The sequence below is a fragment of the Bactrocera latifrons genome, unplaced genomic scaffold, assembly GCF_001853355.1.
Source record: "Bactrocera latifrons isolate USDA-ARS-PBARC rearing strain unplaced genomic scaffold, ASM185335v1 scaffold_25, whole genome shotgun sequence".
In the NCBI taxonomy this organism is placed as follows: Eukaryota; Metazoa; Arthropoda; class Insecta; order Diptera; family Tephritidae; genus Bactrocera; species Bactrocera latifrons.
The window spans coordinates 1,789,492-1,802,269 of NW_017536074.1; the positions used below are offsets into that span (position 1 = coordinate 1,789,492).

At 37.9% G+C, this 12,778-nt stretch overlaps 2 protein-coding genes across 2 annotated transcripts; both read right to left on the reverse strand.

The window, feature by feature from the left end:
• Positions 1–509: 509 nt before the first annotated feature.
• LOC108969343 (probable insulin-like peptide 1) lies at positions 510–990 on the reverse strand. Its single transcript, XM_018933988.1, has 2 exons — positions 802–990; positions 510–736 (listed from the first exon to the last, which is right to left on the reverse strand). The coding sequence occupies exons 1-2, from the start codon at positions 947–949 to the stop codon at positions 510–512; spliced, it is 375 nt and encodes a 124-aa protein (XP_018789533.1). The 5' UTR covers positions 950–990.
• A 665-nt stretch (positions 991–1,655) lies between these two features.
• On the reverse strand, positions 1,656–2,240 carry LOC108969363 (LIRP-like). The gene is made up of 2 exons (XM_018934015.1): positions 2,008–2,240; positions 1,656–1,951 (listed from the first exon to the last, which is right to left on the reverse strand). Exons 1-2 carry the CDS (start codon positions 2,162–2,164, stop codon positions 1,755–1,757), a joined length of 354 nt encoding a protein of 117 aa, XP_018789560.1. The 5' UTR covers positions 2,165–2,240; the 3' UTR covers positions 1,656–1,754.
• Between the last annotated feature and the right edge of the window lie 10,538 nt (positions 2,241–12,778).

The following is a 12,778-nucleotide window of genomic DNA, read 5'->3' on the forward strand; positions in this document are numbered from 1 at the left end:
CGAAATGAAACTTGGGGCACCGTTACTATCTAAGGCCAGCGATATAGATCGATGATAACTAACTTTTTCTGGCCGTAATTGGAAAAATTTGACCTTGCCAATATCGGATTCCAACAAGACGGTGGAACGTGCAGCAATTTACTACCGCAACGCATGGGACGGTAGTTATTCATTACATTTTCGATACTTTGAACAAGTTCAAATACATTGACTGACAAATTTGGAATGCACAGTCGCCGACATCTCAGCTTCATACACTTATAATTAGCACACTAGTTAAATATCACTATCATATTTCATATTTTTCCGAGCACGTCTGAAATTCCAAAGCCCAGAGTCTTCTAAAACTTTTCATTTCATACCATCACTAACTTAAACTGCGCTTTTTTGGCTTGCAGTAAATGTTTTTATTAACAGAAAATCAAATATTTTCCAACAATTTTCATAGAAATGTAAGTGAGTCATTCTAAAACCTTGTAAAAGCCATCAAAATCTTCCTCTTCATGACTTCAATCCTGAGCCTTTAATCTGTTGCAGTAAGAGAAAATTTCATTGTAGGTGCAGCCCTTGTTGCAGCATTCATCATAAACACCGGTTAAGACCGTGTCTCTGTGGCGGCGAGTTTTTGCCAGCGTATTGACCTGCCCGCCGTGGATCTCGGACAGAAACGGAAACCTGGCGTAAGGAAAGACTAGCTCATCTTCTAAAGCATTGCTGCCCAGATCATCCCATTCCACTGAAAGTCGATARATTTTCTTTTTTATTAAACATCAAAAAAATCCCTCACATATGTATACTCACTTGATTTCTTGAATTTTGTATTGAAGCCATTCACGCAAATAGTGCTGAGCACCGCATCCAGTGCGGGACCGCAAACGGTCCTGCCGGTGCTTTCATGTAAGGCCACTGACAGAACAAGTAACAAAGCGCAGATTTTCAACAAAGTCATTGTTATTGTTTTTAATAAATTTGTACTAACTGTTCCAACACTTGAAGCTACGAAAGCTAACTGATGAAACTTGAGATTTCAAATAGGCTTTTATACCAGCGGTCTTACCTAAAAGCGTCCTTGTTATGCCCACACATATTTTGCATTTCAACCTGATGTGAGCGATTATGTTTATTAGGCTTCATCGACTCTTTGCATATTTATGAGCGCACACTTGATTAACGCTAATGATAACTGTAGTAAGATTGAGGCCAACTAAAAAATCCATATGTTRATTGCTCCCACACGAGTTCATATGCATATGAGTGCAGGTGCAAAGAAGTAGCATCTCATTGAAGTATTCATTTTAGGGGAGGGAGTTAACAGTTTAATAATAAAGACGTTTTAAAATTTAATTATTTTAAGATTACTAATCTTACGGGTTTTTCAGTAGGGACGCTACAAAAGTAAACCGATACTGACAGCAAACAACGCCATATTCTAACTAACCTCTTCACATGGAAAGACATACGAGAACAGTGAGTCGAAATTATTGAAATTTACTACCGAAATTTAGAGTTAGTGGCTTCGACTTTAAGAGTTACGACCTTGAAGACTGCTTCGTTGAATTAGTTTTTAGAAAATTTTGATTTTTTGAATTTTTTATTTAGTTTTTCTATAACATCGTTTATAAGTAAGTATATATTTTAACTATCATATGCATTTCAGAACGCCACATAGTCGAGTCTTTCAACTAATCAATAGAATCGTATAACAAATTCATTTAACGTGAAAGTCAGTTAGAAGATTTGAGAAATGTGTTAGCCTATTTGCAGTAGGATAATAACTCGCTGTAGGAGCAGGGCTTACGGCAGCATTCATCGTACACACCTTCACGACGACGGCGAGTTTTGGCCACTGTATCGACGTGGCCGCCATGATTCCTGCCTAAGAAAGGAAAGTTCATCATGCCGAAAGGCGACAGCTCTTCAGGCTCAGCGTTAGCTAGACCATCCCATTCAACTAAAATTTAATAAATTAGTTCATATTACAGACAACAGCTAAAATAATTTACTCACGTGATTTCTTGAACTTCGTATTAAAGCCATTTTCGCACATGATGCTGAGCGCGGCATCTATGGCAGGGCCACAAACGGCTTGCTGCGCCGAAATATGCTGCAAGCCAACAATGAAGAGCGATAGAAAGGTAACAATTTTCAGCGCACTTGAAATCATAGCGGTGGTTAATTTAGTTGATTGTATGAGTGTGCGTTAACAATTAACTCTTTTAGTTCGACACAACGTTCTATTGAAGCTGTGCAAAGGAACTGATGTTATTTGCAAAAMTCTGTTGCGCTTTTATACGCGCAAATTCGCGAAATAAAGCCCACACATATGTGGCACATATGTATGAGGTACTCATTTCAGCTGTTTTAGTCGCAAATTCAAGGACATGTCATGCATCTAAAGTATTTATATTTTGCATGTAATTACCAAGTTCTGGAAGTCAGAAGTACGCATATGCAACAGTAGGCGTAATAGATTCGTTAGACACTAACATTATATTTTATCGTCAAGGTGCGGGAAATATTTTAAGAAATATTAAGCAAGCGAGGAAGGGCTACTTACGCTATGGAAAAATAAATACAGGTATTGCCACAATTTCGTATAAAAAAGTTGCAAATCAATTTAATATTCCTTATTTGGTGTTTTAGTAATTCATTACTTGCTAAATATTCAAAAAAGTGACGGGATTTTGTTTTGGGTATATTAAGTATCAACGGGAGTTGGTAAAATCATTATACTAGAGATAAGACACCAAGGTTCAGACCGATTTCACCCAGCTGAAAACATTATTTAGTTTACGGGGCCCGGAGTAATTAATTATTGAACCGATTTCACTCACATTATGTCACCAAACCCTAGGTCCGTTAGGTTAGGCTAAGTTAGTCTGGTAGGCCAATGAGCCAGTTTTGGTCCTTTGCAATACCAGATGAATACCAGTTCAGTTACTAGGTCCAAGTCAGCCGGCGCTTGAATCGAACTTCAAAAGACTATGTGGACTCACTAGCGATACCTTCTCCAGAGTATCGTACCGTGGGATCTCAGATGCTTACAGCATAGTCTTGTCAAGCCCGGACTGGTGCTTTGCTTTAGACATTTCCTGCAGTCTTCCCCATCTGTCAGCCCAATCCTGCGAGCCACTAGACAGTGACCAGTTAGTATTCCGATCATGTTCCTATATTATCTTCTATTTATTGGCAATAGGAATTTTATATACTTSTAATGCACCGTTTTGCACATGACTTTTTAGGTTGCACCCTTGTAGCTCCTTCCATCGGGTTTTGATTTTCTTTGCCATGCTTCTGTCCAGATCATCGTATAGACAATGCATGGGTTTCCCTATGTTGATCACGTTTACACATCTAGATGTGTATAAGAGACCGTTCTAAAAGTTCCCGTTATACACAGCCAGAAATCCTCTGAACCCTTTTCATTGGCTTCCGGTGGGTAGACTTGCATACACCTTTCCACCATACTACTGTACGGCAGAGCAGAATTTCCAGTGTATGACTATTGTGCTCAAAATCAGCCTACACGCATATAAGGCATAACTTCTTCACAACGTGGCTTAGCAGTTTGCTGTCCAAGACTACCCCAAAGTAGCAGGATCAACACCATTGACTAAATACTATATTAAACTATAATACTTGTATWTACTATATAATATTATAATTACACTTCATTTTGCTAAAAACTKCTGCATAATGACCAATAATTCTGAGAAAAGTCCAACATAGCCACGGAAATCCCGATATTCCGTAGCTAGATGCTTGAGAAATTACAGTCCGATTTGGACAAGAACTTTATTTCGATCATGCAGTTGTATAACAGCTATAATCTGTAGTGCCCCTATATAGGCAGTTTCGACTTCATTGGGGAAAAAGGTCGTGTTCAAAATTTCAGATCGATATCTCAAAAACTGTAGAACATACTTGGATAAATGGACTTAACTTCTATTTATAATATGTAACGTAATGAAAATATACAAAAACATCTTGGTATTTATATGATAGAGAGAGAAGTTCCGAATAGCAGAAAGGCTGAGAGCTCAAACTCCGCAATCATCCAAATTTATTAGTTGGTGCCTTGCTACATTTTTCTAATCAATCCCGCTTGAAAAGCAAATATCTACCTTTTAGAAAGAGTAACGTATCACCAAGCACTTTCAAACTTGAGGTTGTCTAGTTTTAAATACATTTAAGATTTCATTATTTATTCCAAGGTTTTGAGCAAGAAGGGCTACAGTAGTCCGATTTGAGCAGTTTCTTGGAAGATTGTAGCGATGCTGTGGATAATCCATATCAAATCTCATGAAGAATATTCTAAAATAAAATATCTTTTCATGCAAGGGCTTTAGTTTGATCGCTCAGTTTGTGTCGCAACTATATGTTGCACTTGTTCGATATCGGCAGTTCCAACAAATGARCAGCKTCTTGATGAGAAATGGRCGTGTGTAAAAATACAGATAAACACAAATAGTCTTAGKTTTCCATATGGAACTTGCTTATTTCATTCACTTGATGACGAATGTTTTCATCCTCCGAATATTTGTAAATTTAATTTGCCCTTCCATTTTACTTTGGGAAATCTCTATTTAATTGAGACATTCGAAATCAATCGTAGACTCTTCCTCAGTTCATTAGAACCTTAAGTGCTTGGAGGAAGGAAATTTAATCCATATCAAAAYGCAATTATCTTTATTAAACGTCTCTTTAGTGAACAAAAACATTTTCATTACCATCTGATGTCCCACGCCAGCTGAAGGGAAAAGTAACTTCCAGTATTTGCTTTATGTAAATGATTCCTCTACACGTAGCTGAAAGCAATTTTCTTTGTATTCTTCACCCATTGTATGGTGTCTCTTTATAAATTTGAAATGTTATTATGCAGCAGAAATGACCTTCACGTTGTTAAGGTGCGTTGCGCAAACAACAAACAACAAAGAGGCAATGTCTCCCATGTTATTTTACTCCACCCTCTGGCAGCATTAGCTGACAGATGCCAAAGTGGCAATTTTCGGTTTTATTGGCCATTGACTATTGGCTGCGTTCACTTAGAAATCAACGTCAGCACTTTGAAAGCGTTTCAACTATGCAATGCGAAGCTTTGTGGCTCCCCTGCGCCGGCCAGCTCAGGGACGCCCCGATGTCATTGTGGCGCTTCAACATGTTCTCAACACCAAGGATTTTCTCATTCAGAATGCTTGCAATATACACTGAAAATGCTTGTTTTGAGATTTTTTACTAGTTACTGGACATTGGACAGCAACGCTTAAAGCTTATGCGAGCTTGTCCATTGAACATTGRAAAGCTGAATGACAGCATGAGAATTAGATTTGCTCAAGCAGCCGTAGCTGTAACACTGGCCATGGTAATGCCAGCACTGTCYTTCAAAATGCATATTACCTCTACTGGCATCTAACAAAATTGAAATAAAAGTGAGTGGCCGCCCCCAGTCATAAYCCATTACCTCATAAGCCGCATCAGGTGCATGCGTATGGCAGCATTTTCGGCTTCTTCCTGTTTAAGGATTTTCACAGGTTATATTGCTGAAACGCTTTTGATTGTCGGTCATTCTGGCTAATTCTAATAACGACCTGTGTGAAAGCCAGAAATCTAAAGTGTGAAATATGTGGCATTGTGGTGATTTTGAGGTCATATTCAATGTATGGGGTATATGTAGTTATGCCGAGTAGGAAAAATAAATACAACATTACACCTGGTAGACGTGAGACAACATCACTTAGCTGGGATGTCATAACGTAATTTTAATGTTGTAAATGTGTCCATATGGCAGCAATTTCCACACCCAGCTCTAAAAAGATACAATGCCGATTAAATAATAGTTTTCAAAATATATGTACTTTAATAAGTGTTTAGATTTTTGTATGGTTGAAGGTTATTGCTGACGAAAATATAAATTGAGTCGTCATATTAAAATTCACATATACATATAAATAAAATAAGTGTATAAATTTGTTTGAAATTGTTGAGATGTGAGATTTCATCTTAAAATAGGCAGTGTCACGCCAATTACAAATGCTGTATAATCATTAGGCTTCAGATGGGTGATGAGCGTTGGCATTTTATTGATGTAACAAATATAGAGTGCGAGTTAAAACGCCGTTGTTTTTTACACGTGTGGTTTTCAATCAAGCAATATTTTTTCGGAGTTAGTCCTTTTGATAGGAACAACATTTGCAAATCGTGCTTATAAATCAAAATATTTTGCCATACTCTGTGGACATAATCATCAGTTCATAATCATTCAACCAGTGATAAGTTTCGCACCACGTTTGCTTTAGTGAATAAAGCTAAACTTCAGATCTGCCGTACAATCATTGGAGCTGTGCCCACCAATTTAAGAAAGCTTTTGCGGAGGGATCTTGATTTGTAGGCGAAAATTTCAACACGTGCAGGTAATGTAGCTGACCGACAATCAAGTCGAATCGCACGTTCCGGTAGGTTAGAAAAGATAGCTAATCGAAGATCGCRCGTGGACTGCTATTATATAAAGTTCTTCGTGTTAGTCAGTACAAATTTGTAAAGTTTTAATTTCAACTCCCTCCAAATGCACTTGACCTCCCAAACGAGCGACAGTCAAGAAGGAATTGTTGGATTGTTTCCTCCTCATCTTTTTCCATATAGCTTCTGCAAATGTCGTCTGATAAGATTCCCAACCTTACTGTATGGACGCCAAAAGGGCAACTGCCTGTTAAAGGTCCCATAACTAGGGAGAGTCTAGCCTTACTAACGGCCTGCAATCAATCTTCGGCCAAAAGGCTGCCGATGGTGGCCCAAATATCTAATAGTAGAACACAAGAGGATACTGGAGCACCGACCCGATCCCATTCTACCGACAGCGACTCTATAGTGTCTTTCTTTACTATCCATCAGATTTCCAATTTCCTCCGATTCCGCTAAGGCCCGTCATCCATTCCAGTCTTATCACTTCTACGGAGTAGCAGATCCCCTGCTACCTTAATGACTGAAACCTCGGCTTGGAAGACACTGCAATAGTCAGGAAGTTTGAAGCTGCAGTTGATAGCGAGCTCCTGACAACTTCTCCTCCAACCTGCAACCCAAGCTTTGACCCATCCGTAAAGAAGGTCACCACCTCCTTCCACCAACGGCTTTTTCCCACAAATAACTCCCTCGTCGGTACATGGGCAGAGAAAGATCCGCCAGAGTTCGGTTTGGCGACWTCATGAYCTAAGTAATCTGGTATGAAGTCAATGTTTGTGAGGAAAACCGAGTGTTCAGATACGTGTTCTTTTAARAACCCAGATTCGCCAAGTCTGATAGCCATAAACCTTCAAACGATGTTTAGGGGCACTATATGCAAAATGGCGTCAAGTGTCAYGTTCGGTGAAATGGGCGAAAATTATTTCCACAAGAAAATTTTGTGAAGCAATAAAGCTCATTTTGGTTGAAAAATTAAACATTGGTCCTTAATTTCAAAAATAGAGCCATCAGTTATACTGCAGGCACTGACAAACGCTATAGAGCCATGATTAATTATTTCTTCAGTTCTGTCATGTACATGCCATGCAGCCAACAAAGCAATCGATTTTTTAATAGAAACTTTTGGTGAACGCATTATGTCGCATCATGAGGCTTTGGCATGGCCTCCAAGATAGAGCGATTTAACACATCTAGATTTATTTTTTGTGAGGTTATRTGAATTGYYTTATCAACKCAGATATTTCTCAYATTCGGCTCTAATTGCTGCAAAAAGTGGTCGAAACTTGCTGTCCATGTGTGCACAACACCTGTGGCTTAACTATAAATTCTAGCTTAAACTAACCTTTTTATAACAATTTGGCGCCAATCGAAAATAAAAAAATTTTAAGTTATGGTACTTACTGTCCTACATATCTTACCGATAAAAGATGCTGAAGATCAAAAAACAAACAAAAAACGAAAAACAGACACAGTGATCCCTCCTAATGACACATCACTGTGATTGTCTAAAAGAAATTTATTATTAGCTGATTTATTTCCGAAATTCCAACACTCAGAGAAAGTGCAAAAACTAAAAAATCTTCACTCCCCTCCCAGCAAMCATACGATGCTTAAATGGAAACAACTTAAAAGTTTACTCCATTTGCCTGCTGAGCAGGGCGCTTCAACAACTCYCTAACCAACCAAAAAACGGAAGTAATAAAAATTACTTTTCAAACTGAATCAAAGAAAGCTAAATGGGAATAAAAGGAATAATTTGCGAAGAGATAAAAACTACGATTAAAATGTGCGCGAATAGATGGGCAGTCAAACAAATTGTTACAACAAATTATTCAACAAAAAGTTGCACTTTCCTCCCTTTTGTGTGGCTGCAGCAAAAGAATATCGCACATACTTTTGTTTGTTTGTATTTTTACGCATAATTTGCCACTGACCATAAAACATCTAAAGGCATGCATTTGGGAGCGTAGAAAAAGGAGCCCGCGTTAAGCTTATTGAGTCTGTTGGTTGGTGCCGTACACGGACCGATGTAGAAAAACTTTGGCGAATTAAACAAATTATTATACTTTGGGGGATTTRCCGCTTCATTCATTGAATTTAAGTGGACGAAGGAGACCAAGTGCAACAAAGAATAGTGAGGTTAACAACAGCACAAAAGAATATTATTGCTGTGAACTTGAGGCAATTGTGTTTGCGTGAGAAAAGGCTTCTTATTTGAATACTTGCATTTAGATTAAGAAAGTTTATTTTATATTGATGGTTGTCGGCGATAACGCTTAACATCATCTGTGTTAACTAATGGGGTTTAATGTGCATTTGAAAAAGTGGACCCGAAAAAAGAAAGATTTTTTTCTTTTTACGAGCAGAAAGCAAATAAAAAACATGTCTTCTTGACTTGGTTTAAAAAGTATTTAGCTTAACAAAGAAGGATGGTTGCCAGAGCTGATAGATGGAGATGCTCAAGCGACCATGGAGAACGACCCGAGTCTCTCGAACTTGGCGAGTTCTTGAAGCGGTTCGTCAATCGGCGAATCCCTCCTTAGACTCGTACAGCTGTTTTAAGAAATGTGAGTTGAGCACGATTTTAATCTCCTACATTTTACTGCTTCGTCTAAAGCAAGGCGTCCAGATACTGGAAACGTGGTTGACTAGTAATGACATCTCTGGATTGGGGACGAATGCTCACAAGCTTCTGACGACCAACGATGCAGGTATAACTAGGTCCWTTGTGATGGTTCGAAATTGATTAACGGTATTTTTTGGTTGAGCTGCCATGAAGAAGAACCGCCGTAATCGTTGSTTCCGATGCCAACTCGCTACATTTAATCAGGGACACCTCGAACACTAATAACAGAGGTGAGTGGCTCTTTGATATCAAAACCTGTTAATTTRTAAAATAGAAAGTTGTCCTACATTCATGACTACAAGCAGAGAGGAGGTTCTGGACCTCACCGTGACCTCGAACGGCATTGCCCCTCTGATCTCAGTACTTGACGATCACTCCTTCTTTGATCATGTGTATATCGAGTTCAGTCTAGCCGGAAAATGTCCGCCTAGAAAGTTTTTTAGAAATTCTAGGAAYATAAACTTGGAAAAGTGCCGCAAGAGGTTCCGACAAACTCTCCCAACCGCGCCGGGGGTAGACTCATTGGTCCACACGGCGGACAGGTGGGTCAACGTGTAACAGTTTGTTTGAAAATTCCCTCTTACCATGCGCAATTCCTTGAGATAAAAAGGCCTAGAAACTGGAACATCTGCGAATACTACTAATTATATAGAATTAGAGTTTTCGGGAAAAAATATTGGCYTAAAAAATACTGTTATATAATTTATGAGTTTATTTTTTCCCAACTATTTAAGTGAACAATCAACTTTTCTAAATCAATCAACCAGAACACACTTCTATAACGATTAATCATACATTTCCGTTATTTACCAGATCCTTTAAATCATTACTATTTGCAATCATCATGCTTTTAACCTAGTTTCCCTGTAGTCTAAAGTTCATACCCAAAACCATACCTCAAAAACCCAAACACATTATCTAATTAACTTTATCCATTAAACATTTTTATTGCCGACATAAGACAGTATATTACTATCAAGCTGATTCGACTGCAATTTAAATATAAAAAAGGATTGTCCGAAAAGCTTTCATTTTGTAGCTTCCCTCAGCTGAGTTACAGTGTCTTCTGTTGCTCAAGTATTTCCCAGATTTTTATCAACTCTCTCATCCATGCAGATAAAATCATTTTCATACCAAGAACCACAAGTGACAAGGGTTTCACCAAATGGGCTCAGACAATTGCGAAACAAACYTGTCGAAAACTTTGAATGAGTTATTCGTAGGCGCAGAGCGTAATCAGTATTCAGTTAGCTGTGATTGTAAAAATTAAAAGTAAAATGTTGGATGTTGCAACTGAATAATAATACCTAAAAGATATATTCCTGCATAAAAAGGGCCCATGGCCAAAGCAATTTCAGTTTACACACGAATATATGTACATATATGATTACGAATAAAAAAGCAAATTTAAAAGCCTAAGCTGAGCATTTACCGTTATTAACAAAAGAATATTGTTTCAGTTTTGTATTTAAAGTTGAATTACGTAATTATAAACTTAATATTATTTACACAATAACCAGAAGAAATCTTTTGTTACACAGATATTCCCACCACATCAAGCCATGCTATATTTTATATTAATTGTATATACGTGCATATCAAACATTATAYTTTTACTACATAGTATATGTGCACATCAACACATTAGCAAACGGAAGAGCATATAATAGTCGTGAAAAGACGCACATCTGCTTCTGCCGCAGGCAAAATCCTTGAAATGCAGCACTTGTGCCGCAAAACACGCAACTGGCGAAACTTAGCCAGCTCATCATCCACCACCATAAATGTACATATATATATATATATCTATAGATGTATGTATGCATCAAATAAGACCGGGCTTACACAGGAAGACTTTTGGTGACGGTCAAGTTCATGCATGCAAAAAAAAAATTTCCGATTTGATTTCTTGATTTTAATAGTGATCTGGTCTGAACAAGTTTTTTAAAGTTTGCAACTTAATAGGAAACGTTTATTATCGTTCTTTTCCATATGATGGACATGGCTACGTCTCAGTTGGTCCAGCTGTTGAGTTCAATTTTCGACGACTCGTTCGAGCATTTCGACTGGTAAATTGCATTGAAATGGCATTGTCTACGTAGACTTTGGACTTTACATATTCCTACAGGAAAAAGTCTAATAGTGTGTGTGCCGAAAACATGAAATTATCTGCCCAAAGAAGTGTTCTCTCACTAAATCCATTGATTGATGCGATGTGTGAAAGGTGGCACCGTTTTGTTGAAAGMAAATGTCGCCGAGATCACGAGCTTTAATTTCAGACCGGTAATTCCACCGGCCCACAYCAAACCGTTGTTTTTCCTGTATGAAATGGCAGCACTTCAATCTGTACAGGTTGCTCTTCCGTTTGATATATCGCTGAACAGAATTTGGCTCGAAAACGTCGGATATTCTTGAACTTTTCAAGAGCCCATAGAGCGAAGCGATGTCGCATTAGAAGGTCGAGCGGTTTCAATTCTTTCCTAAGCTATATTTTGTGCACTTTCCGTTTAAGTTCTCGATGTAAAATGCGCCCAGTCGTTCCATACGTCAGACTGAATTGCTGCGAATCGCCTCTCCAAGGTAYTCAGTTAAGAGATAGTAAAGAACATGCGCAAAATTTTAGACCGCTATCTCAAATCTTAATATTTATAAAAYTGACGGACTAGTKTGAATATACAGRTAGACAAAAAGACGGATATGCCAAATCGACTYAGCGCATCATGCTGATCATTTAAAYACATATATAATAAGATCACCAACACTTCCTTCTGGATGTTGAAAACTTCGTCGCAAACCTAATACAGGGTATATCAGAGTATAAATAGATTATTAATTCAAATTTTCGACCAAAGCGCAATTGCAATATTAAAAAGAATTTCAATATGATTGGGAACGTCGAATTGTGTTACAAACATGAACCTCAAGCGCGTCGCCCTGTTGCGAGCGAGTCTTGTCGTCGCGTCACCCACAAGAATTGGGCGCCAAAAGCGTCCTCATGTGAACCGGCGCTCAATAAATGTATTCATGCATTATGGGCACATAAATTTAAACACTACTGTGTGCTTTTACTGGCATTTGTATATGCGCTAAGGCAGCTTGTCGAGYATACCTACCTAGGTATATTATGAATTCTACTACATTGGTTGCAAGCCTCTATACAAATAGAATACTTCTGAAGGAATGCTTCCTTGCATTTGCGAATGTGTATCTGTGAAAGTCTGCATTGCACTGGCAGAGCACTTTCTCCAAAGATATTCTTTATGCGGATAGATATTCAAACACATAATCGGAATAAATAATAGTCTACATACATATAATAATATCGTACATATATTCACATGTGCGCCAGTTCTAACAAATTGATTCTTTATTCAAAATAGGTATTTTACTCAATACAATATTGATGCTTTAAACCATATTATGTGCCATCGTAATAATTTTCCATAATTTCAGTAACAAACCGTTAAATTGAGCCTACTGAAAATTACTTAGTTCGAATAATGAATAAGTTAATTTCATATTACTGAAAATCAGTTTTGTATACCGAAACTCCAATACCGTCATTAAGCCAGAATTCGGAGAAAATACTTTTAGTATATCTTTTTTTTGGGAGTGCCTAAGAAGTCAGCTGGTCACAGTTATAAGAAGAAGGTAGCCGTACAACATTTTTTTTATTTGAAGCAAAATTTTTAGATA